At 44.9% G+C, this 27,457-nt stretch overlaps 1 protein-coding gene across 1 annotated transcript in view; it reads right to left on the bottom strand.

The window, feature by feature from the left end:
- LOC134984122 (zinc finger protein 850-like) overlaps positions 1–27,457 on the bottom strand; it is a gene marked incomplete at its 5' end in the record, with an annotated part of 295,553 nt that overhangs the window by 140,587 nt on the left and 127,509 nt on the right. The window contains 2 exons of the mRNA XM_063949748.1: positions 23,304–23,317; positions 24,751–24,754. Of these exons, the coding sequence (XP_063805818.1) occupies positions 23,304–23,317; positions 24,751–24,754 (18 nt within the window). The remainder of the gene's footprint in view (positions 1–23,303; positions 23,318–24,750; positions 24,755–27,457) is intronic.

Raw genomic sequence — 27,457 nt, 5'->3', positions numbered from 1 at the left:
AGGACCCCACAATGTCGGCACAGGTCGGCCACCCCAGGTCAGCACACAGGTGAAAATTAATAGGGGTTAATAAGAAGCACAGAAGTGCTATGTAAGTGGTGTGATTAAAATAATATATACAAAGTGATAGGAAAAATAATAATAAGTGTTAATAAAGTGTTAGGGTGTGCCGACCTGCAGCAGCCCACCCATACCGACACAGGGGCCACTGCACCCCACACCCACCCCATAAATAATTACATATATATATCTGGGTTAAATTCCCAGTGTAAGGCCACATGGTAATGGCACCTACAGCATCTGAGAGCCAGCTTACCTGGGGATACCCCTGGCTTCCCCTATTGCACTACTAGAGTCAGCAATCCCTCCTAATGCTGACCCATTTGTGCCTCTCTATATACAATACACAAGGTGGAAAGCTGCTCAATCAGATTGTAATGTCACTCAGGTGCTAAAAGGGGAGGGGTAATTCTGTGTAGGAAAAAAACTGTGTTCCCTAATGCACACCGAGTGAATAATATTACTATATAATAATAGTCAGATAATACGGAGATCTTAGTTGCGTATATCTGCAGATATAGGGTTAAGCCCCCAGGCCGATCGACAAGGCTTCTCCGTCACTGGGGGTCCCTAATACTAGGTATGGGCCTGGGGCGCAGGACCCCACAATGTCGGCACAGGTCGGCCACCCCAGGTCAGCACACAGGTGAAAATTAATAGGGGTTAATAAGAAGCACAGAAGTGCTATGTAAGTGGTGTGATTAAAATAATATATACAAAGTGATAGGAAAAATAATAATAAGTGTTAATAAAGTGTTAGGGTGTGCCGACCTGCAGCAGCCCACCCATACCGACACAGGGGCCACTGCACCCCACACCCACCCCATAAATAATTACATATATATATCTGGGTTAAATTCCCAGTGTAAGGCCACATGGTAATGGCACCTACAGCATCTGAGAGCCAGCTTACCTGGGGATACCCCTGGCTTCCCCTATTGCACTACTAGAGTCAGCAATCCCTCCTAATGCTGACCCATTTGTGCCTCTCTATATACAATACACAAGGTGGAAAGCTGCTCAATCAGATTGTAATGTCACTCAGGTGCTAAAAGGGGAGGGGTAATTCTGTGTAGGAAAAAAACTGTGTTCCCTAATGCACACCGAGTGAATAATATTACTATATAATAATAGTCAGATAATACGGAGATCTTAGTTGCGTATATCTGCAGAAGCCAGGGGTATCCCCAGGTAAGCTGGCTCTCAGATGCTGTAGGTGCCATTACCATGTGGCCTTACACTGGGAATTTAACCCAGATATATATATGTAATTATTTATGGGGTGGGTGTGGGGTGCAGTGGCCCCTGTGTCGGTATGGGTGGGCTGCTGCAGGTCGGCACACCCTAACACTTTATTAACACTTATTATTATTTTTCCTATCACTTTGTATATATTATTTTAATCACACCACTTACATAGCACTTCTGTGCTTCTTATTAACCCCTATTAATTTTCACCTGTGTGCTGACCTGGGGTGGCCGACCTGTGCCGACATTGTGGGGTCCTGCGCCCCAGGCCCATACCTAGTATTAGGGACCCCCAGTGACGGAGAAGCCTTGTCGATCGGCCTGGGGGCTTAACCCTATATCTGCAGATATACGCAACTAAGATCTCCGTATTATCTGACTATTATTATATAGTAATATTATTCACTCGGTGTGCATTAGGGAACACAGTTTTTTTTTCCTACACAGAATTACCCCTCCCCTTTTAGCACCTGAGTGACATTACAATCTGATTGAGCAGCTTTCCACCTTGTGTATTGTATATAGAGAGGCACAAATGGGTCAGCATTAGGAGGGATTGCTGACTCTAGTAGTGCAATAGGGGAAGCCAGGGGTATCCCCAGGTAAGCTGGCTCTCAGATGCTGTAGGTGCCATTACCATGTGGCCTTACACTGGGAATTTAACCCAGATATATATATGTAATTATTTATGGGGTGGGTGTGGGGTGCAGTGGCCCCTGTGTCGGTATGGGTGGGCTGCTGCAGGTCGGCACACCCTAACACTTTATTAACACTTATTATTATTTTTCCTATCACTTTGTATATATTATTTTAATCACACCACTTACATAGCACTTCTGTGCTTCTTATTAACCCCTATTAATTTTCACCTGTGTGCTGACCTGGGGTGGCCGACCTGTGCCGACATTGTGGGGTCCTGCGCCCCAGGCCCATACCTAGTATTAGGGACCCCCAGTGACGGAGAAGCCTTGTCGATCGGCCTGGGGGCTTAACCCTATATCTGCAGATATACGCAACTAAGATCTCCGTATTATCTGACTATTATTATATAGTAATATTATTCACTCGGTGTGCATTAGGGAACACAGTTTTTTTCCTACACAGAATTACCCCTCCCCTTTTAGCACCTGAGTGACATTACAATCTGATTGAGCAGCTTTCCACCTTGTGTATTGTATATAGAGAGGCACAAATGGGTCAGCATTAGGAGGGATTGCTGACTCTAGTAGTGCAATAGGGGAAGCCAGGGGTATCCCCAGGTAAGCTGGCTCTCAGATGCTGTAGGTGCCATTACCATGTGGCCTTACACTGGGAATTTAACCCAGATATATATATGTAATTATTTATGGGGTGGGTGTGGGGTGCAGTGGCCCCTGTGTCGGTATGGGTGGGCTGCTGCAGGTCGGCACACCCTAACACTTTATTAACACTTATTATTATTTTTCCTATCACTTTGTATATATTATTTTAATCACACCACTTACATAGCACTTCTGTGCTTCTTATTAACCCCTATTAATTTTCACCTGTGTGCTGACCTGGGGTGGCCGACCTGTGCCGACATTGTGGGGTCCTGCGCCCCAGGCCCATACCTAGTATTAGGGACCCCCAGTGACGGAGAAGCCTTGTCGATCGGCCTGGGGGCTTAACCCTATATCTGCAGATATACGCAACTAAGATCTCCGTATTATCTGACTATTATTATATAGTAATATTATTCACTCGGTGTGCATTAGGGAACACAGTTTTTTTTTCCTACACAGAATTACCCCTCCCCTTTTAGCACCTGAGTGACATTACAATCTGATTGAGCAGCTTTCCACCTTGTGTATTGTATATAGAGAGGCACAAATGGGTCAGCATTAGGAGGGATTGCTGACTCTAGTAGTGCAATAGGGGAAGCCAGGGGTATCCCCAGGTAAGCTGGCTCTCAGATGCTGTAGGTGCCATTACCATGTGGCCTTACACTGGGAATTTAACCCAGATATATATATGTAATTATTTATGGGGTGGGTGTGGGGTGCAGTGGCCCCTGTGTCGGTATGGGTGGGCTGCTGCAGGTCGGCACACCCTAACACTTTATTAACACTTATTATTATTTTTCCTATCACTTTGTATATATTATTTTAATCACACCACTTACATAGCACTTCTGTGCTTCTTATTAACCCCTATTAATTTTCACCTGTGTGCTGACCTGGGGTGGCCGACCTGTGCCGACATTGTGGGGTCCTGCGCCCCAGGCCCATACCTAGTATTAGGGACCCCCAGTGACGGAGAAGCCTTGTCGATCGGCCTGGGGGCTTAACCCTATATCTGCAGATATACGCAACTAAGATCTCCGTATTATCTGACTATTATTATATAGTAATATTATTCACTCGGTGTGCATTAGGGAACACAGTTTTTTTCCTACACAGAATTACCCCTCCCCTTTTAGCACCTGAGTGACATTACAATCTGATTGAGCAGCTTTCCACCTTGTGTATTGTATATAGAGAGGCACAAATGGGTCAGCATTAGGAGGGATTGCTGACTCTAGTAGTGCAATAGGGGAAGCCAGGGGTATCCCCAGGTAAGCTGGCTCTCAGATGCTGTAGGTGCCATTACCATGTGGCCTTACACTGGGAATTTAACCCAGATATATATATGTAATTATTTATGGGGTGGGTGTGGGGTGCAGTGGCCCCTGTGTCGGTATGGGTGGGCTGCTGCAGGTCGGCACACCCTAACACTTTATTAACACTTATTATTATTTTTCCTATCACTTTGTATATATTATTTTAATCACACCACTTACATAGCACTTCTGTGCTTCTTATTAACCCCTATTAATTTTCACCTGTGTGCTGACCTGGGGTGGCCGACCTGTGCCGACATTGTGGGGTCCTGCGCCCCAGGCCCATACCTAGTATTAGGGACCCCCAGTGACGGAGAAGCCTTGTCGATCGGCCTGGGGGCTTAACCCTATATCTGCAGATATACGCAACTAAGATCTCCGTATTATCTGACTATTATTATATAGTAATATTATTCACTCGGTGTGCATTAGGGAACACAGTTTTTTTCCTACACAGAATTACCCCTCCCCTTTTAGCACCTGAGTGACATTACAATCTGATTGAGCAGCTTTCCACCTTGTGTATTGTATATAGAGAGGCACAAATGGGTCAGCATTAGGAGGGATTGCTGACTCTAGTAGTGCAATAGGGGAAGCCAGGGGTATCCCCAGGTAAGCTGGCTCTCAGATGCTGTAGGTGCCATTACCATGTGGCCTTACACTGGGAATTTAACCCAGATATATATATGTAATTATTTATGGGGTGGGTGTGGGGTGCAGTGGCCCCTGTGTCGGTATGGGTGGGCTGCTGCAGGTCGGCACACCCTAACACTTTATTAACACTTATTATTATTTTTCCTATCACTTTGTATATATTATTTTAATCACACCACTTACATAGCACTTCTGTGCTTCTTATTAACCCCTATTAATTTTCACCTGTGTGCTGACCTGGGGTGGCCGACCTGTGCCGACATTGTGGGGTCCTGCGCCCCAGGCCCATACCTAGTATTAGGGACCCCCAGTGACGGAGAAGCCTTGTCGATCGGCCTGGGGGCTTAACCCTATATCTGCAGATATACGCAACTAAGATCTCCGTATTATCTGACTATTATTATATAGTAATATTATTCACTCGGTGTGCATTAGGGAACACAGTTTTTTTCCTACACAGAATTACCCCTCCCCTTTTAGCACCTGAGTGACATTACAATCTGATTGAGCAGCTTTCCACCTTGTGTATTGTATATAGAGAGGCACAAATGGGTCAGCATTAGGAGGGATTGCTGACTCTAGTAGTGCAATAGGGGAAGCCAGGGGTATCCCCAGGTAAGCTGGCTCTCAGATGCTGTAGGTGCCATTACCATGTGGCCTTACACTGGGAATTTAACCCAGATATATATATGTAATTATTTATGGGGTGGGTGTGGGGTGCAGTGGCCCCTGTGTCGGTATGGGTGGGCTGCTGCAGGTCGGCACACCCTAACACTTTATTAACACTTATTATTATTTTTCCTATCACTTTGTATATATTATTTTAATCACACCACTTACATAGCACTTCTGTGCTTCTTATTAACCCCTATTAATTTTCACCTGTGTGCTGACCTGGGGTGGCCGACCTGTGCCGACATTGTGGGGTCCTGCGCCCCAGGCCCATACCTAGTATTAGGGACCCCCAGTGACGGAGAAGCCTTGTCGATCGGCCTGGGGGCTTAACCCTATATCTGCAGATATACGCAACTAAGATCTCCGTATTATCTGACTATTATTATATAGTAATATTATTCACTCGGTGTGCATTAGGGAACACAGTTTTTTTCCTACACAGAATTACCCCTCCCCTTTTAGCACCTGAGTGACATTACAATCTGATTGAGCAGCTTTCCACCTTGTGTATTGTATATAGAGAGGCACAAATGGGTCAGCATTAGGAGGGATTGCTGACTCTAGTAGTGCAATAGGGGAAGCCAGGGGTATCCCCAGGTAAGCTGGCTCTCAGATGCTGTAGGTGCCATTACCATGTGGCCTTACACTGGGAATTTAACCCAGATATATATATGTAATTATTTATGGGGTGGGTGTGGGGTGCAGTGGCCCCTGTGTCGGTATGGGTGGGCTGCTGCAGGTCGGCACACCCTAACACTTTATTAACACTTATTATTATTTTTCCTATCACTTTGTATATATTATTTTAATCACACCACTTACATAGCACTTCTGTGCTTCTTATTAACCCCTATTAATTTTCACCTGTGTGCTGACCTGGGGTGGCCGACCTGTGCCGACATTGTGGGGTCCTGCGCCCCAGGCCCATACCTAGTATTAGGGACCCCCAGTGACGGAGAAGCCTTGTCGATCGGCCTGGGGGCTTAACCCTATATCTGCAGATATACGCAACTAAGATCTCCGTATTATCTGACTATTATTATATAGTAATATTATTCACTCGGTGTGCATTAGGGAACACAGTTTTTTTCCTACACAGAATTACCCCTCCCCTTTTAGCACCTGAGTGACATTACAATCTGATTGAGCAGCTTTCCACCTTGTGTATTGTATATAGAGAGGCACAAATGGGTCAGCATTAGGAGGGATTGCTGACTCTAGTAGTGCAATAGGGGAAGCCAGGGGTATCCCCAGGTAAGCTGGCTCTCAGATGCTGTAGGTGCCATTACCATGTGGCCTTACACTGGGAATTTAACCCAGATATATATATGTAATTATTTATGGGGTGGGTGTGGGGTGCAGTGGCCCCTGTGTCGGTATGGGTGGGCTGCTGCAGGTCGGCACACCCTAACACTTTATTAACACTTATTATTATTTTTCCTATCACTTTGTATATATTATTTTAATCACACCACTTACATAGCACTTCTGTGCTTCTTATTAACCCCTATTAATTTTCACCTGTGTGCTGACCTGGGGTGGCCGACCTGTGCCGACATTGTGGGGTCCTGCGCCCCAGGCCCATACCTAGTATTAGGGACCCCCAGTGACGGAGAAGCCTTGTCGATCGGCCTGGGGGCTTAACCCTATATCTGCAGATATACGCAACTAAGATCTCCGTATTATCTGACTATTATTATATAGTAATATTATTCACTCGGTGTGCATTAGGGAACACAGTTTTTTTTCCTACACAGAATTACCCCTCCCCTTTTAGCACCTGAGTGACATTACAATCTGATTGAGCAGCTTTCCACCTTGTGTATTGTATATAGAGAGGCACAAATGGGTCAGCATTAGGAGGGATTGCTGACTCTAGTAGTGCAATAGGGGAAGCCAGGGGTATCCCCAGGTAAGCTGGCTCTCAGATGCTGTAGGTGCCATTACCATGTGGCCTTACACTGGGAATTTAACCCAGATATATATATGTAATTATTTATGGGGTGGGTGTGGGGTGCAGTGGCCCCTGTGTCGGTATGGGTGGGCTGCTGCAGGTCGGCACACCCTAACACTTTATTAACACTTATTATTATTTTTCCTATCACTTTGTATATATTATTTTAATCACACCACTTACATAGCACTTCTGTGCTTCTTATTAACCCCTATTAATTTTCACCTGTGTGCTGACCTGGGGTGGCCGACCTGTGCCGACATTGTGGGGTCCTGCGCCCCAGGCCCATACCTAGTATTAGGGACCCCCAGTGACGGAGAAGCCTTGTCGATCGGCCTGGGGGCTTAACCCTATATCTGCAGATATACGCAACTAAGATCTCCGTATTATCTGACTATTATTATATAGTAATATTATTCACTCGGTGTGCATTAGGGAACACAGTTTTTTTCCTACACAGAATTACCCCTCCCCTTTTAGCACCTGAGTGACATTACAATCTGATTGAGCAGCTTTCCACCTTGTGTATTGTATATAGAGAGGCACAAATGGGTCAGCATTAGGAGGGATTGCTGACTCTAGTAGTGCAATAGGGGAAGCCAGGGGTATCCCCAGGTAAGCTGGCTCTCAGATGCTGTAGGTGCCATTACCATGTGGCCTTACACTGGGAATTTAACCCAGATATATATATGTAATTATTTATGGGGTGGGTGTGGGGTGCAGTGGCCCCTGTGTCGGTATGGGTGGGCTGCTGCAGGTCGGCACACCCTAACACTTTATTAACACTTATTATTATTTTTCCTATCACTTTGTATATATTATTTTAATCACACCACTTACATAGCACTTCTGTGCTTCTTATTAACCCCTATTAATTTTCACCTGTGTGCTGACCTGGGGTGGCCGACCTGTGCCGACATTGTGGGGTCCTGCGCCCCAGGCCCATACCTAGTATTAGGGACCCCCAGTGACGGAGAAGCCTTGTCGATCGGCCTGGGGGCTTAACCCTATATCTGCAGATATACGCAACTAAGATCTCCGTATTATCTGACTATTATTATATAGTAATATTATTCACTCGGTGTGCATTAGGGAACACAGTTTTTTTCCTACACAGAATTACCCCTCCCCTTTTAGCACCTGAGTGACATTACAATCTGATTGAGCAGCTTTCCACCTTGTGTATTGTATATAGAGAGGCACAAATGGGTCAGCATTAGGAGGGATTGCTGACTCTAGTAGTGCAATAGGGGAAGCCAGGGGTATCCCCAGGTAAGCTGGCTCTCAGATGCTGTAGGTGCCATTACCATGTGGCCTTACACTGGGAATTTAACCCAGATATATATATGTAATTATTTATGGGGTGGGTGTGGGGTGCAGTGGCCCCTGTGTCGGTATGGGTGGGCTGCTGCAGGTCGGCACACCCTAACACTTTATTAACACTTATTATTATTTTTCCTATCACTTTGTATATATTATTTTAATCACACCACTTACATAGCACTTCTGTGCTTCTTATTAACCCCTATTAATTTTCACCTGTGTGCTGACCTGGGGTGGCCGACCTGTGCCGACATTGTGGGGTCCTGCGCCCCAGGCCCATACCTAGTATTAGGGACCCCCAGTGACGGAGAAGCCTTGTCGATCGGCCTGGGGGCTTAACCCTATATCTGCAGATATACGCAACTAAGATCTCCGTATTATCTGACTATTATTATATAGTAATATTATTCACTCGGTGTGCATTAGGGAACACAGTTTTTTTTCCTACACAGAATTACCCCTCCCCTTTTAGCACCTGAGTGACATTACAATCTGATTGAGCAGCTTTCCACCTTGTGTATTGTATATAGAGAGGCACAAATGGGTCAGCATTAGGAGGGATTGCTGACTCTAGTAGTGCAATAGGGGAAGCCAGGGGTATCCCCAGGTAAGCTGGCTCTCAGATGCTGTAGGTGCCATTACCATGTGGCCTTACACTGGGAATTTAACCCAGATATATATATGTAATTATTTATGGGGTGGGTGTGGGGTGCAGTGGCCCCTGTGTCGGTATGGGTGGGCTGCTGCAGGTCGGCACACCCTAACACTTTATTAACACTTATTATTATTTTTCCTATCACTTTGTATATATTATTTTAATCACACCACTTACATAGCACTTCTGTGCTTCTTATTAACCCCTATTAATTTTCACCTGTGTGCTGACCTGGGGTGGCCGACCTGTGCCGACATTGTGGGGTCCTGCGCCCCAGGCCCATACCTAGTATTAGGGACCCCCAGTGACGGAGAAGCCTTGTCGATCGGCCTGGGGGCTTAACCCTATATCTGCAGATATACGCAACTAAGATCTCCGTATTATCTGACTATTATTATATAGTAATATTATTCACTCGGTGTGCATTAGGGAACACAGTTTTTTTCCTACACAGAATTACCCCTCCCCTTTTAGCACCTGAGTGACATTACAATCTGATTGAGCAGCTTTCCACCTTGTGTATTGTATATAGAGAGGCACAAATGGGTCAGCATTAGGAGGGATTGCTGACTCTAGTAGTGCAATAGGGGAAGCCAGGGGTATCCCCAGGTAAGCTGGCTCTCAGATGCTGTAGGTGCCATTACCATGTGGCCTTACACTGGGAATTTAACCCAGATATATATATGTAATTATTTATGGGGTGGGTGTGGGGTGCAGTGGCCCCTGTGTCGGTATGGGTGGGCTGCTGCAGGTCGGCACACCCTAACACTTTATTAACACTTATTATTATTTTTCCTATCACTTTGTATATATTATTTTAATCACACCACTTACATAGCACTTCTGTGCTTCTTATTAACCCCTATTAATTTTCACCTGTGTGCTGACCTGGGGTGGCCGACCTGTGCCGACATTGTGGGGTCCTGCGCCCCAGGCCCATACCTAGTATTAGGGACCCCCAGTGACGGAGAAGCCTTGTCGATCGGCCTGGGGGCTTAACCCTATATCTGCAGATATACGCAACTAAGATCTCCGTATTATCTGACTATTATTATATAGTAATATTATTCACTCGGTGTGCATTAGGGAACACAGTTTTTTTCCTACACAGAATTACCCCTCCCCTTTTAGCACCTGAGTGACATTACAATCTGATTGAGCAGCTTTCCACCTTGTGTATTGTATATAGAGAGGCACAAATGGGTCAGCATTAGGAGGGATTGCTGACTCTAGTAGTGCAATAGGGGAAGCCAGGGGTATCCCCAGGTAAGCTGGCTCTCAGATGCTGTAGGTGCCATTACCATGTGGCCTTACACTGGGAATTTAACCCAGATATATATATGTAATTATTTATGGGGTGGGTGTGGGGTGCAGTGGCCCCTGTGTCGGTATGGGTGGGCTGCTGCAGGTCGGCACACCCTAACACTTTATTAACACTTATTATTATTTTTCCTATCACTTTGTATATATTATTTTAATCACACCACTTACATAGCACTTCTGTGCTTCTTATTAACCCCTATTCATTTTCACCTGTGTGCTGACCTGGGGTGGCCGACCTGTGCCGACATTGTGGGGTCCTGCGCCCCAGGCCCATACCTAGTATTAGGGACCCCCAGTGACGGAGAAGCCTTGTCGATCGGCCTGGGGGCTTAACCCTATATCTGCAGATATACGCAACTAAGATCTCCGTATTATCTGACTATTATTATATAGTAATATTATTCACTCGGTGTGCATTAGGGAACACAGTTTTTTTTTTCCTACACAGAATTACCCCTCCCCTTTTAGCACCTGAGTGACATTACAATCTGATTGAGCAGCTTTCCACCTTGTGTATTGTATATAGAGAGGCACAAATGGGTCAGCATTAGGAGGGATTGCTGACTCTAGTAGTGCAATAGGGGAAGCCAGGGGTATCCCCAGGTAAGCTGGCTCTCAGATGCTGTAGGTGCCATTACCATGTGGCCTTACACTGGGAATTTAACCCAGATATATATATGTAATTATTTATGGGGTGGGTGTGGGGTGCAGTGGCCCCTGTGTCGGTATGGGTGGGCTGCTGCAGGTCGGCACACCCTAACACTTTATTAACACTTATTATTATTTTTCCTATCACTTTGTATATATTATTTTAATCACACCACTTACATAGCACTTCTGTGCTTCTTATTAACCCCTATTAATTTTCACCTGTGTGCTGACCTGGGGTGGCCGACCTGTGCCGACATTGTGGGGTCCTGCGCCCCAGGCCCATACCTAGTATTAGGGACCCCCAGTGACGGAGAAGCCTTGTCGATCGGCCTGGGGGCTTAACCCTATATCTGCAGATATACGCAACTAAGATCTCCGTATTATCTGACTATTATTATATAGTAATATTATTCACTCGGTGTGCATTAGGGAACACAGTTTTTTTCCTACACAGAATTACCCCTCCCCTTTTAGCACCTGAGTGACATTACAATCTGATTGAGCAGCTTTCCACCTTGTGTATTGTATATAGAGAGGCACAAATGGGTCAGCATTAGGAGGGATTGCTGACTCTAGTAGTGCAATAGGGGAAGCCAGGGGTATCCCCAGGTAAGCTGGCTCTCAGATGCTGTAGGTGCCATTACCATGTGGCCTTACACTGGGAATTTAACCCAGATATATATATGTAATTATTTATGGGGTGGGTGTGGGGTGCAGTGGCCCCTGTGTCGGTATGGGTGGGCTGCTGCAGGTCGGCACACCCTAACACTTTATTAACACTTATTATTATTTTTCCTATCACTTTGTATATATTATTTTAATCACACCACTTACATAGCACTTCTGTGCTTCTTATTAACCCCTATTAATTTTCACCTGTGTGCTGACCTGGGGTGGCCGACCTGTGCCGACATTGTGGGGTCCTGCGCCCCAGGCCCATACCTAGTATTAGGGACCCCCAGTGACGGAGAAGCCTTGTCGATCGGCCTGGGGGCTTAACCCTATATCTGCAGATATACGCAACTAAGATCTCCGTATTATCTGACTATTATTATATAGTAATATTATTCACTCGGTGTGCATTAGGGAACACAGTTTTTTTCCTACACAGAATTACCCCTCCCCTTTTAGCACCTGAGTGACATTACAATCTGATTGAGCAGCTTTCCACCTTGTGTATTGTATATAGAGAGGCACAAATGGGTCAGCATTAGGAGGGATTGCTGACTCTAGTAGTGCAATAGGGGAAGCCAGGGGTATCCCCAGGTAAGCTGGCTCTCAGATGCTGTAGGTGCCATTACCATGTGGCCTTACACTGGGAATTTAACCCAGATATATATATGTAATTATTTATGGGGTGGGTGTGGGGTGCAGTGGCCCCTGTGTCGGTATGGGTGGGCTGCTGCAGGTCGGCACACCCTAACACTTTATTAACACTTATTATTATTTTTCCTATCACTTTGTATATATTATTTTAATCACACCACTTACATAGCACTTCTGTGCTTCTTATTAACCCCTATTAATTTTCACCTGTGTGCTGACCTGGGGTGGCCGACCTGTGCCGACATTGTGGGGTCCTGCGCCCCAGGCCCATACCTAGTATTAGGGACCCCCAGTGACGGAGAAGCCTTGTCGATCGGCCTGGGGGCTTAACCCTATATCTGCAGATATACGCAACTAAGATCTCCGTATTATCTGACTATTATTATATAGTAATATTATTCACTCGGTGTGCATTAGGGAACACAGTTTTTTTTCCTACACAGAATTACCCCTCCCCTTTTAGCACCTGAGTGACATTACAATCTGATTGAGCAGCTTTCCACCTTGTGTATTGTATATAGAGAGGCACAAATGGGTCAGCATTAGGAGGGATTGCTGACTCTAGTAGTGCAATAGGGGAAGCCAGGGGTATCCCCAGGTAAGCTGGCTCTCAGATGCTGTAGGTGCCATTACCATGTGGCCTTACACTGGGAATTTAACCCAGATATATATATGTAATTATTTATGGGGTGGGTGTGGGGTGCAGTGGCCCCTGTGTCGGTATGGGTGGGCTGCTGCAGGTCGGCACACCCTAACACTTTATTAACACTTATTATTATTTTTCCTATCACTTTGTATATATTATTTTAATCACACCACTTACATAGCACTTCTGTGCTTCTTATTAACCCCTATTAATTTTCACCTGTGTGCTGACCTGGGGTGGCCGACCTGTGCCGACATTGTGGGGTCCTGCGCCCCAGGCCCATACCTAGTATTAGGGACCCCCAGTGACGGAGAAGCCTTGTCGATCGGCCTGGGGGCTTAACCCTATATCTGCAGATATACGCAACTAAGATCTCCGTATTATCTGACTATTATTATATAGTAATATTATTCACTCGGTGTGCATTAGGGAACACAGTTTTTTTCCTACACAGAATTACCCCTCCCCTTTTAGCACCTGAGTGACATTACAATCTGATTGAGCAGCTTTCCACCTTGTGTATTGTATATAGAGAGGCACAAATGGGTCAGCATTAGGAGGGATTGCTGACTCTAGTAGTGCAATAGGGGAAGCCAGGGGTATCCCCAGGTAAGCTGGCTCTCAGATGCTGTAGGTGCCATTACCATGTGGCCTTACACTGGGAATTTAACCCAGATATATATATGTAATTATTTATGGGGTGGGTGTGGGGTGCAGTGGCCCCTGTGTCGGTATGGGTGGGCTGCTGCAGGTCGGCACACCCTAACACTTTATTAACACTTATTATTATTTTTCCTATCACTTTGTATATATTATTTTAATCACACCACTTACATAGCACTTCTGTGCTTCTTATTAACCCCTATTAATTTTCACCTGTGTGCTGACCTGGGGTGGCCGACCTGTGCCGACATTGTGGGGTCCTGCGCCCCAGGCCCATACCTAGTATTAGGGACCCCCAGTGACGGAGAAGCCTTGTCGATCGGCCTGGGGGCTTAACCCTATATCTGCAGATATACGCAACTAAGATCTCCGTATTATCTGACTATTATTATATAGTAATATTATTCACTCGGTGTGCATTAGGGAACACAGTTTTTTTCCTACACAGAATTACCCCTCCCCTTTTAGCACCTGAGTGACATTACAATCTGATTGAGCAGCTTTCCACCTTGTGTATTGTATATAGAGAGGCACAAATGGGTCAGCATTAGGAGGGATTGCTGACTCTAGTAGTGCAATAGGGGAAGCCAGGGGTATCCCCAGGTAAGCTGGCTCTCAGATGCTGTAGGTGCCATTACCATGTGGCCTTACACTGGGAATTTAACCCAGATATATATATGTAATTATTTATGGGGTGGGTGTGGGGTGCAGTGGCCCCTGTGTCGGTATGGGTGGGCTGCTGCAGGTCGGCACACCCTAACACTTTATTAACACTTATTATTATTTTTCCTATCACTTTGTATATATTATTTTAATCACACCACTTACATAGCACTTCTGTGCTTCTTATTAACCCCTATTAATTTTCACCTGTGTGCTGACCTGGGGTGGCCGACCTGTGCCGACATTGTGGGGTCCTGCGCCCCAGGCCCATACCTAGTATTAGGGACCCCCAGTGACGGAGAAGCCTTGTCGATCGGCCTGGGGGCTTAACCCTATATCTGCAGATATACGCAACTAAGATCTCCGTATTATCTGACTATTATTATATAGTAATATTATTCACTCGGTGTGCATTAGGGAACACAGTTTTTTTTCCTACACAGAATTACCCCTCCCCTTTTAGCACCTGAGTGACATTACAATCTGATTGAGCAGCTTTCCACCTTGTGTATTGTATATAGAGAGGCACAAATGGGTCAGCATTAGGAGGGATTGCTGACTCTAGTAGTGCAATAGGGGAAGCCAGGGGTATCCCCAGGTAAGCTGGCTCTCAGATGCTGTAGGTGCCATTACCATGTGGCCTTACACTGGGAATTTAACCCAGATATATATATGTAATTATTTATGGGGTGGGTGTGGGGTGCAGTGGCCCCTGTGTCGGTATGGGTGGGCTGCTGCAGGTCGGCACACCCTAACACTTTATTAACACTTATTATTATTTTTCCTATCACTTTGTATATATTATTTTAATCACACCACTTACATAGCACTTCTGTGCTTCTTATTAACCCCTATTAATTTTCACCTGTGTGCTGACCTGGGGTGGCCGACCTGTGCTGACATTGTGGGGTCCTGCGCCCCAGGCCCATACCTAGTATTAGGGACCCCCAGTGACGGAGAAGCCTTGTCGATCGGCCTGGGGGCTTAACCCTATATCTGCAGATATACGCAACTAAGATCTCCGTATTATCTGACTATTATTATATAGTAATATTATTCACTCGGTGTGCATTAGGGAACACAGTTTTTTTCCTACACAGAATTACCCCTCCCCTTTTAGCACCTGAGTGACATTACAATCTGATTGAGCAGCTTTCCACCTTGTGTATTGTATATAGAGAGGCACAAATGGGTCAGCATTAGGAGGGATTGCTGACTCTAGTAGTGCAATAGGGGAAGCCAGGGGTATCCCCAGGTAAGCTGGCTCTCAGATGCTGTAGGTGCCATTACCATGTGGCCTTACACTGGGAATTTAACCCAGATATATATATGTAATTATTTATGGGGTGGGTGTGGGGTGCAGTGGCCCCTGTGTCGGTATGGGTGGGCTGCTGCAGGTCGGCACACCCTAACACTTTATTAACACTTATTATTATTTTTCCTATCACTTTGTATATATTATTTTAATCACACCACTTACATAGCACTTCTGTGCTTCTTATTAACCCCTATTAATTTTCACCTGTGTGCTGACCTGGGGTGGCCGACCTGTGCCGACATTGTGGGGTCCTGCGCCCCAGGCCCATACCTAGTATTAGGGACCCCCAGTGACGGAGAAGCCTTGTCGATCGGCCTGGGGGCTTAACCCTATATCTGCAGATATACGCAACTAAGATCTCCGTATTATCTGACTATTATTATATAGTAATATTATTCACTCGGTGTGCATTAGGGAACACAGTTTTTTTCCTACACAGAATTACCCCTCCCCTTTTAGCACCTGAGTGACATTACAATCTGATTGAGCAGCTTTCCACCTTGTGTATTGTATATAGAGAGGCACAAATGGGTCAGCATTAGGAGGGATTGCTGACTCTAGTAGTGCAATAGGGGAAGCCAGGGGTATCCCCAGGTAAGCTGGCTCTCAGATGCTGTAGGTGCCATTACCATGTGGCCTTACACTGGGAATTTAACCCAGATATATATATGTAATTATTTATGGGGTGGGTGTGGGGTGCAGTGGCCCCTGTGTCGGTATGGGTGGGCTGCTGCAGGTCGGCACACCCTAACACTTTATTAACACTTATTATTATTTTTCCTATCACTTTGTATATATTATTTTAATCACACCACTTACATAGCACTTCTGTGCTTCTTATTAACCCCTATTAATTTTCACCTGTGTGCTGACCTGGGGTGGCCGACCTGTGCCGACATTGTGGGGTCCTGCGCCCCAGGCCCATACCTAGTATTAGGGACCCCCAGTGACGGAGAAGCCTTGTCGATCGGCCTGGGGGCTTAACCCTATATCTGCAGATATACGCAACTAAGATCTCCGTATTATCTGACTATTATTATATAGTAATATTATTCACTCGGTGTGCATTAGGGAACACAGTTTTTTTCCTACACAGAATTACCCCTCCCCTTTTAGCACCTGAGTGACATTACAATCTGATTGAGCAGCTTTCCACCTTGTGTATTGTATATAGAGAGGCACAAATGGGTCAGCATTAGGAGGGATTGCTGACTCTAGTAGTGCAATAGGGGAAGCCAGGGGTATCCCCAGGTAAGCTGGCTCTCAGATGCTGTAGGTGCCATTACCATGTGGCCTTACACTGGGAATTTAACCCAGATATATATATGTAATTATTTATGGGGTGGGTGTGGGGTGCAGTGGCCCCTGTGTCGGTATGGGTGGGCTGCTGCAGGTCGGCACACCCTAACACTTTATTAACACTTATTATTATTTTTCCTATCACTTTGTATATATTATTTTAATCACACCACTTACATAGCACTTCTGTGCTTCTTATTAACCCCTATTAATTTTCACCTGTGTGCTGACCTGGGGTGGCCGACCTGTGCCGACATTGTGGGGTCCTGCGCCCCAGGCCCATACCTAGTATTAGGGACCCCCAGTGACGGAGAAGCCTTGTCGATCGGCCTGGGGGCTTAACCCTATATCTGCAGATATACGCAACTAAGATCTCCGTATTATCTGACTATTATTATATAGTAATATTATTCACTCGGTGTGCATTAGGGAACACAGTTTTTTTCCTACACAGAATTACCCCTCCCCTTTTAGCACCTGAGTGACATTACAATCTGATTGAGCAGCTTTCCACCTTGTGTATTGTATATAGAGAGGCACAAATGGGTCAGCATTAGGAGGGATTGCTGACTCTAGTAGTGCAATAGGGGAAGCCAGGGGTATCCCCAGGTAAGCTGGCTCTCAGATGCTGTAGGTGCCATTACCATGTGGCCTTACACTGGGAATTTAACCCAGATATATATATGTAATTATTTATGGGGTGGGTGTGGGGTGCAGTGGCCCCTGTGTCGGTATGGGTGGGCTGCTGCAGGTCGGCACACCCTAACACTTTATTAACACTTATTATTATTTTTCCTATCACTTTGTATATATTATTTTAATCACACCACTTACATAGCACTTCTGTGCTTCTTATTAACCCCTATTAATTTTCACCTGTGTGCTGACCTGGGGTGGCCGACCTGTGCCGACATTGTGGGGTCCTGCGCCCCAGGCCCATACCTAGTATTAGGGACCCCCAGTGACGGAGAAGCCTTGTCGATCGGCCTGGGGGCTTAACCCTATATCTGCAGATATACGCAACTAAGATCTCCGTATTATCTGACTATTATTATATAGTAATATTATTCACTCGGTGTGCATTAGGGAACACAGTTTTTTTTTTTCCTACACAGAATTACCCCTCCCCTTTTAGCACCTGAGTGACATTACAATCTGATTGAGCAGCTTTCCACCTTGTGTATTGTATATAGAGAGGCACAAATGGGTCAGCATTAGGAGGGATTGCTGACTCTAGTAGTGCAATAGGGGAAGCCAGGGGTATCCCCAGGTAAGCTGGCTCTCAGATGCTGTAGGTGCCATTACCATGTGGCCTTACACTGGGAATTTAACCCAGATATATATATGTAATTATTTATGGGGTGGGTGTGGGGTGCAGTGGCCCCTGTGTCGGTATGGGTGGGCTGCTGCAGGTCGGCACACCCTAACACTTTATTAACACTTATTATTATTTTTCCTATCACTTTGTATATATTATTTTAATCACACCACTTACATAGCACTTCTGTGCTTCTTATTAACCCCTATTAATTTTCACCTGTGTGCTGACCTGGGGTGGCCGACCTGTGCCGACATTGTGGGGTCCTGCGCCCCAGGCCCATACCTAGTATTAGGGACCCCCAGTGACGGAGAAGCCTTGTCGATCGGCCTGGGGGCTTAACCCTATATCTGCAGATATACGCAACTAAGATCTCCGTATTATCTGACTATTATTATATAGTAATATTATTCACTCGGTGTGCATTAGGGAACACAGTTTTTTTTTTCCTACACAGAATTACCCCTCCCCTTTTAGCACCTGAGTGACATTACAATCTGATTGAGCAGCTTTCCACCTTGTGTATTGAAGATCGGAATAGACAGAAAAAACTGACAGAATTATAGTAACTTCAGCAGTCACAGGTTATACATTAGTACAGTAAGCAATATGAGCACATAATCAACTACAGATGCATTTCAAGTATGTAGGAGAACCCTATTTACTGAGATAAAGCATCGAGCGACTGGAACCGGAAGTGACATTGGGTGCGCACACACGAGGGCGCACACAAGGACGGAGCAGCAAGGTGTTAGAGCCGCAAGCCGGGGGAGCCAGAGAGCCAGAAGCCGGCAACAAGGGGGAAGCCACCAGCCAGGAGGAAGCAGTGGCCGGAGGGAGCCAGCAGCCGGTGGGGAAGGGAGCCTGCAGCCGGGGAGAACAACTTCTGTGCAGATCAGTGGAGCAGATAAGTATTAACTTTCCCTATTAACTTTTCCCACTGTGTTGTATAACCGATTGTCTTCCTTTGTCCATTACTGCATTTTATTGTTGAGTGCCCATCTTTGTACTAAATTTATCCTTATCCTATACATTTATTTATATTTTTATTTATTGTCCCTTATTCCTTTATTTTAGTTATTGTTCCTAATATATTCCTTATATATTGATTGTCCTCCTCTTTTTGATTTTCTGAAGGTAACAGGGAGTTAGCACTAATTAAAAAATGGGTGTGGCCAAGATTAGTAATCTCACTCAATGCATGTCGTGCATGACGTATGAGCACCTGACACAACAGTCCGAGTGCGGGTACATCTGTGCAAGATGTGAGCGTACGGCCGCCTTGGAAGCCCAGGTAACTGATCTAGACCTTTCCACAACTAAGGAGCATTCACAATCTTGAGCAAAGTTTAGGTAGAACCGTGGGGGAGTTGCAGGGGGGATCACTGGTAGATGAGGAAGATCAGGTAGACAGCTGGGTCACAGTTAGAAGGAAGAAGAAGAGGGGGAGGGGAAGACAGGACATCTCCAATCTGCCAAACCCCAATAAATTCGCCTGATTGGACAGAGATTCTGAGGATAGCAGTGAGGATATGACGGAACCGGAGGAGACCGTTCCCTCTAGCAACCAGAGGAGCATTCCCACCGATGCAGATGGTGAGGTACCTAGTCAGATTGTGGTTATAGGGGATTCTATTATCAGGAAGACAGGGCAATCTACTACCGGGACCGTGATCGCCGTACAGTATGTTGTCTTCCAGGTGCTCAGGTACGGCACATCGCGGAGAGGGTAGATTGTTGGGAGGGGTTGGTAAAGACCTGGCGGTCTTGGTGCAAGTTGGCACCAATGACAAAGTTAGTGGTAGGTGGGATGTCCTTAAGAAAGACCATGGGGACTTAGGCAAGACACTTAAGGCAAGGACATCTAGGGTAATATTCTCCTAAATATTACCAGTGTCATGCGCTAGTCCAGGGAGGCAGAGGGAGATTAGGGAGATAATTGTGTGGCTTAGAGACTGGTGTAGGAAGGAAGGGTTTGTGTTCCTGGAACACTAGGCGGACTTGTCAGACAGGCGCCATCTTTGTCGCGATGGATTGCAACTGAATGAGGAGGGGTCTGCGGTGCTGGATGGTTAGAAGGTTGGAGGAGCTTTTAAACTAGGAGCCTGGGGGGAGGGTTTAGTTAGAAGCGGTGGGTTAATTAGGGAGAGCAGTAAGGATGGGGGTAGTGAACAATTTGGGGGTGGAGAAGAGGGGAGCGTAAGATCAGATGGCAAGGGTATTTGCATTGGTATTGACATCGGAAATACTGACACAGGTATTGCCAAGATATTCCCAATTTATTACCTAATAATGAATATGGCTCAGCAATACGGTATATAGAAAATAATGTGCATATCATAAGGGAGGATACTAACATCAGGGGGGGGGGGTTGAAAGTCTTAATAGGTCAGATAGAGATAGTAGTGAGGAAGGCTGTATTAAGCACGATGGGGGTGGAAAGGGAGGAAGTAGAATAACAGTCAGTAAGGGTAAGTCTAGAAAGGCTCTTGTAAATATAGATAAGATACCACTAAAACAAACGGGTAATGGTGAGGCTAAGCTAAGATGTATGCTTGTGAACGCAAGAAGCCTATCGGGTAAAATGGGGGAATTGGAATGGCTTGTATCAAAGTCTCAGTATGATATTATAGATATTACGGAAACATGGTGGGATGACTCTCACGACTGGGTTGTGAATTTGGAGGGATATTCTCTTTTCAGGAGGGACAGGGCTACCAAAAGGGGAGGAGGGGTATGTCTCTTTGTTACACCATCTCTAAAACCAAACTTAATAGAGGGTATTTTCAGGGAGGCTGGAGATAACGTGGAGTCGCTATGGGGTGAGATCACAAGTGGGGGCACAGAGGCAAAGAAACTAGTCATTGGCACGTGCTACAAGTAACCAGATATTAGTGTACATGACGAGGAACAACTCTTACACCAAATTGAAAAAGCTGCGAGAATGGGGGACATCCTAGTGTTAGGGAATTTTATCCTGATATAAATTGTAGTAACGATTCATGTGTAAAAACTAGGAGCAGCAGGTTCTTAAATACATTAAAGGATCAATACTTGACTCAATTAGTCGAGGACCCAACTAGAGGTAAAACTATTCTGGACCTAGTTATTACCAATAATGTGGACATTATATCAAACACTAAAGTTGGGGAGACCTTGGGAAACAGTGACCACTATATGATCACATTTGACATCAGTTTCAAGAAACATAGCTATAAGGGAACAACTGAAACATTTAACTTTAGAAAAGCTAACTTCAATATGCTGAGACAGGCACTAAACGAGATTGATTGGGAAGTTTTGTTTCATGGTAAAGACACAACGGAAATGTGGGATGCTTTAAAAGGGTTGCTTGATAGCAATATTCACAAATTCATTCCCATGAGCATATTCACAAATTCATTCCCATGAGCATATTCACAAATTCATTCCCATGAGCAGTAAACGCAGGAGTACTAAATATAAACCAATGCGGCTTAATAAGGATGTCAAAGAAGCAATGGTTAAAAGAGGCGTGCTTTAAAAACATTTAAATCTAATGGAGGGGAGGAGTCATTCCAGCATTACAAGGAATGCAACAAAAAATGCAAAAAATAATCGCAGCAAAAATTGTAAATGAAAAGCAAATCGCTATAGAGTAAAAGCAATCCCAAAAAAGTATTATAAAAACATAAACAGTAAAATGTTAAAGGAGAACGTAGGCCCTTTAAAAGATGAATTGGGAGCTTTGATAAACGATGATAAAATAAAGTGGAAATACTGAACAATTTTTTTCCTCGGTATTCACCAGGGAGGATCAGTCGGAGAAAGTAGTGCATAAAGATAGTGAAGATAATGACTCTTGGCTGAATACTTGTTGTCCTGGAAAGACTAAGCAAAATAAAGATTAATAAATCACCAGGCCCAGATGGTTTTCATCCAAGGGTTATTACAGAGCTTAGGTCATAGCTAGCAAAACCCCTATACTTGATTTTCCCCAGTTCAATTAGATCAGGCAAGGTACCTAAGGATTGGCGCATAGTGGAGGTTAATAAGATTAATAGCAAAAGTCAGCAAATGTTTGCAAGGGACAGATCATGTCAAACTAACTTAATTAGCTTCTACGAGGAAGTGAGCGAGAATCTTGATCAGGGAAAAGCAGTGGATGTGGTGTATTTAGATTTTGCCTCACAGGAGACTGATCATCAAATTAAGGGTACTTGGTCTAGGATATACTATTTGTACATGGTTAGGTAATTGGCTGGATTACAGAGTACAATGAGTAGTGGTCAAGGGGATGTTCTCCAGCTGGGCACCAGTAGTCAGCGGAATACCACAAGGGTCCGTACTTGGCCCGCTACTATTCAATATATTTATCAACGATCTAGGAATATGCTTGGAAAGCACAGTGTCAATCTTTGTGGATGATACTAAGCTGTGTAAGGTAATTCAGATAGCGATGTGGAGTCTCCTCAAAATGACTTATTTATACTTGAAGCCTGGGCGTCTAAATGGGGAATGAGGTTCAATATAAAAAAATGCAAAGTTATGCATTTTGGGACAAAAACACACAAACATCGTACACTCGAAATGGGGAAATTATAGGGGTAACTGTGGTGGAAAAAGATTTGGGGGTGCTCATGGATAATAGGCTTACAGTACACAATGTCAAAATGCTGCAAAAAAGGCAAGTAAAGTGCTTGCATGCATAAAACGCGGCATTGAGACCAAGGACGAGGATGTAATCCTGCCACTGTACAAATCATTGGTACGTCTGCACCTGGAATATTGTGTTCAGTTCTGGGAACCATATTATAAAACAGATATAGGAGAACTAGAAAGGGTTCAAAGGCGGGCTACTAAATTGGTTAAAGGGTTAGAGACACTGGAGTACAAGGAAAGGCTTGCTAAGTTACATATGTATACACTAGAAAAGCGGCGACTAAGAGGAGACATTGGGGGTAATTCCAAGTTGATCGCAGCAGGATTTTTGATAGCAATTGGGCAAAACCATGTGCACTGCAGGGGAAGCAGATATATCATGTGCAGAGAGAGTTAGATTTGGGTGGGTTATTTTGTTTCTGTGCAGGGTAAATACTGGCTGCTTTATTTTTACACTGCAAATTAGATTGCTGATTGAACACACCCCACCCAAATCTAACACTCTCTGCACATGTTATATCTACCCCTCCTGCAGTGCTCATGGTTTTGCCCAATTGCTAACTTTCTTGCTGCTGCGATCAACTCAGAATGAGGGCCATTATTAATATCATCAAATATGTAAAGGGTCAGCACAAGGAGCTAGCAGCGGATTTGTGTATTAAAAGAACTCTGCATAGGACACGTAGGCTCTCGCTGAGGCTAGAGGAGAGAAAATTCCATATACAACGTAGGAAAGGGTTCTTCACGGTAAGGGCAATGAAGATTTGGAACCCCTGCCGGAGAAGATAGTAATGGCAGACTCTGTAAATGCATTTAAAAACCAATTAAACAAATTTCTAACTGGAAAGGGTATCCAGGGTTATAGCATTTATCACAGTGACATTAAACTGGGAGTGGTCAGAATCATTGTTGTCAATTGGTACTAAGCCACTACATCAGCAGGTACATTATAATATGATCAGCTGATCACAGAATACAGGTTGAACCCGATGGACATTTTGCCTCTTTTCAACCTCACTAATTATGTTATATATAGGAGTTTAACCGTATTCAGACGCATAGCAAAAGAAACAACAGTAATAATTATTAGACTCACATGCATCCGGCACTTATCCAACTATTCATACTCAAAAGGTAGATAGAGACTTAGTGCTGAATTAACCGGCTCAGTAGAGTGGGATACAGGGAGACTCACCTCGCTTCCAGGACCAAACAATACATTAGCAAACGCTAAGTGGATCCAGACACTAATAGTGTACACACTCACCCTGTGAACCTACAATAAACTCAGACGCCCAACTGAGCACCGACGCACCAGTCACACAGCCGCCTATGCTGCGACTGGGTCCTTTTAGATACACAGCGTCTCAGACGGAAGTGGGAAAACGGTTCATGGCGGGAGACTCGGAGGAAACTGGTCATGAACCGGGGGGGGAGGGGTGACCAGGGGAGCATCTGACTCCCCACTGCTGACATCAATCCCAGGGATTGTGGCCTCATACTACATCTAAACCCTATGATCCAAAAGGCCTAGCGCTGGTGCACCCTAGGTGGAAGTCGCATCAGTGACTGGTAGTCTCCTCCAAAACAGTGCAGCTGTGTCCGTGTTCCCACTCTAAGAAGAACCGATACCTTACCTTCTTCCCATGCTCCAGCCACAGCTGGGTAACTTCTGCTGGACCTGCTAGTATAAGAAGTTTGTTGATTCCGCACAAGTCTCATAAATTTTTATATAGACATAATAATGTAACCAAAATAAACATCCACAGGGTAAATCCCTTTGTGATTTCGTAATTTGGTGGTGCGCCCGGAGCCAGTAAGTATTCTGTGAGCACAGGAGAAGGAAGAAAGAAGCTCTTGTTTGGGCGCACTCTTAAGCAAAATAAATGATTTATAGTCGTAAACAAATAAAATTCAAATTTATTATTTAATGTTAAAAAAAAAATATTTTTAAGTGTGTCACCCACCGAAGGAATAATTAACAGAATGTTCTGGTCTTTTGCACCATGCAAATTAGGATTGGATACAGATGTGATCACTCACAGTGCCACATCCGATCCCCTTAGACCAGTATAGTAAATCTGTATTAATCAGACCTGTTAGTTTGGTCAGAGAAAGTAATGACTAATAAGTGAGACTAAAATAAATCAATATGACACTTAGGATACCGGAGCACAATTTATGTGGGGGAATCCCGTGTGCGGGTACCTGACAATGTAAACCTTTCTGTTGATAATATATCCGTTAATGGTAATATACCCTGTTACAGTAGTCTGAGATCATTATTTTTGTACTAAGAAATGAAGGAAAAAAAGATGGTGATGCTGCTGTCAGCGTTGCAACAGGTTAATGCCTTCGGGTTCATACACAAAAGTCTACATCACTGAGTCTTCCCATGAGGTTGCCCTTCACAGTACTGACTCAGCCCACTACAGCACTGAGTCTTCCTATGAGGTTGCCCTTCACAGTACTGACTCAGCCCACTACAGCACTGAGTCTTCCTATGAGGTTACCTTTTACAGTACTGACTCAGCCCACTACAGCACTGAGTCTTCCTATGAGGTTGCCCTTCACAGTACTGAATCAGCCCACTACAGCACTGAATCTTCCTATGAGGTTGCCCTTCACAGTACTGACTCAGCCCAATACATCACTGAGTCTTCCCATGAGGTTGCCCTTCACAGTACTGACTCAGCCCACTACAGCACTGAGTCTTCCTATGAGGTTGCCCTTCACAGTACTGACTCAGCCCACTACAGCACTGAGTCTTCCTATGAGGTTACCTTTTACAGTACTGACTCAGCCCACTACAGCACTGAGTCTTCCTATGAGGTTGCCCTTCACAGTACTGAATCAGCCCACTACAGCACTGAATCTTCCTATGAGGTTGCCATTCACAGTACTGACTCAGCCCACTACAGCACTGAGTCTTCCTATGAGGTTATCCTTCACAGTACTGAATCAGCCCACTACAGCACTGAGTCTTCCTATGAGGTTGCCATTCACAGTACTGACTCAGCCCACTACAGCACTGAGTCTTCCTATGAGGTTGCCATTCACAGTACTGACTCAGCCCACTACAGCACTGAGTGTTCCTATGAGGTTGCCCTTCACAGTACTGACTCAGCCCACTACAGCACTGAGTCTTTCTATTAGGTTGCCATTCACAGTACTGACTCAGCCCACTACAGCACTGAGTCTTCCTATGAGGTTACCCTTTACAGTACTGACTCAGCCCACTACAGCACTGAGTCTTCCTATGAGGTTGCCATTCACAGTACTGACTCAGCCCACTACAGCACTGAGTCGTCCTATGAGGTTATCCTTCACAGTACTGAATCAGCCCACTACAGCACTGAGTCTTCCTATGAGGTTGCCATTCACAGTACTGACTCAGCCCACTACAGCACTGAGTCTTCCTATGAGGTTATCCTTCACAGTACTGAATCAGCCCACTACAGCACTGAGTCTTCCTATGAGGTTGCCCTTCACAGTACTGACTCAGCCCACTACAGCACTGAGTCTTCCTATGAGGTTGACATTCACAGTACTGACTCAGCCCACTACAGCACTGAGTCTTCCTATGAGGTTGCCCTTCACAGTACTGACTCAGCCCACTACAGCACTGAGTGTTCCTATGAGGTTGCCCTTCACAGTACTGACTCAGCCCACTACAGCACTGAGTCTTCCTATGAGGCTGCCCTTGACAGTACTGACTCAGCCCACTACAGCAGAGTGTTCCTATGAGGCTGCCCTTTACATTACTGACTCAGCCCACTACAGCACTGAGTGTTCCTATGAGGTTGCCCTTCACAGTACTGACTCAGCCCACTACAGCACTGAGTCTTCCTATGAGGTTACCCTTCACAGTACTGACTCAGCCCACTACAGCACTGAGTCTTCTTATGAGGTTGCCATTCACAGTACTGACTCAGCCCACTACAGCACTGAGTCTTCCTATGAGGTTACCCTTCTCAGTACTGACTCAGCCCACTACAGCACTGAGTCTTCCTATGAGGTTACCCTTCACAGTACTGACTCAATTCTCACTTTCCTGTGTCACTTAACAAATTATAGTTTATTTTTGATTCAAGCACTCTTATTATTATTCCATCACTTTTATTTATCCTAGCTTCATGTAATCACAGATCCCTTCATCACCTTATTTGATCTTTAATTAATAAATAAGCACTTATTCTTTGTGACAGCTTTATTGCTCATAACTGCATTTTTTATTTTAAGCATCGCATTGCAATATAAGTTTCTATTCTAATCACCTGTAAATTGATGCTATTTCCCTTGTCAACATCGTTGCCGGGTAATGTCTTGGGGATTTTACATGTATCCACCCCTATATGACTATACAGTCTTTGAATAGTTCGGTGGGCGTGCACTCGGGATCATCCCTGCGAGATTATTG

Source organism: Pseudophryne corroboree (genome assembly GCF_028390025.1).
Source record: "Pseudophryne corroboree isolate aPseCor3 chromosome 3 unlocalized genomic scaffold, aPseCor3.hap2 SUPER_3_unloc_37, whole genome shotgun sequence".
Classification (NCBI taxonomy): Eukaryota; Metazoa; Chordata; class Amphibia; order Anura; family Myobatrachidae; genus Pseudophryne; species Pseudophryne corroboree.
Note: the sequence above shows the minus strand (reverse complement) of the source record. Positions and strands in the feature narration are given on the sequence as shown.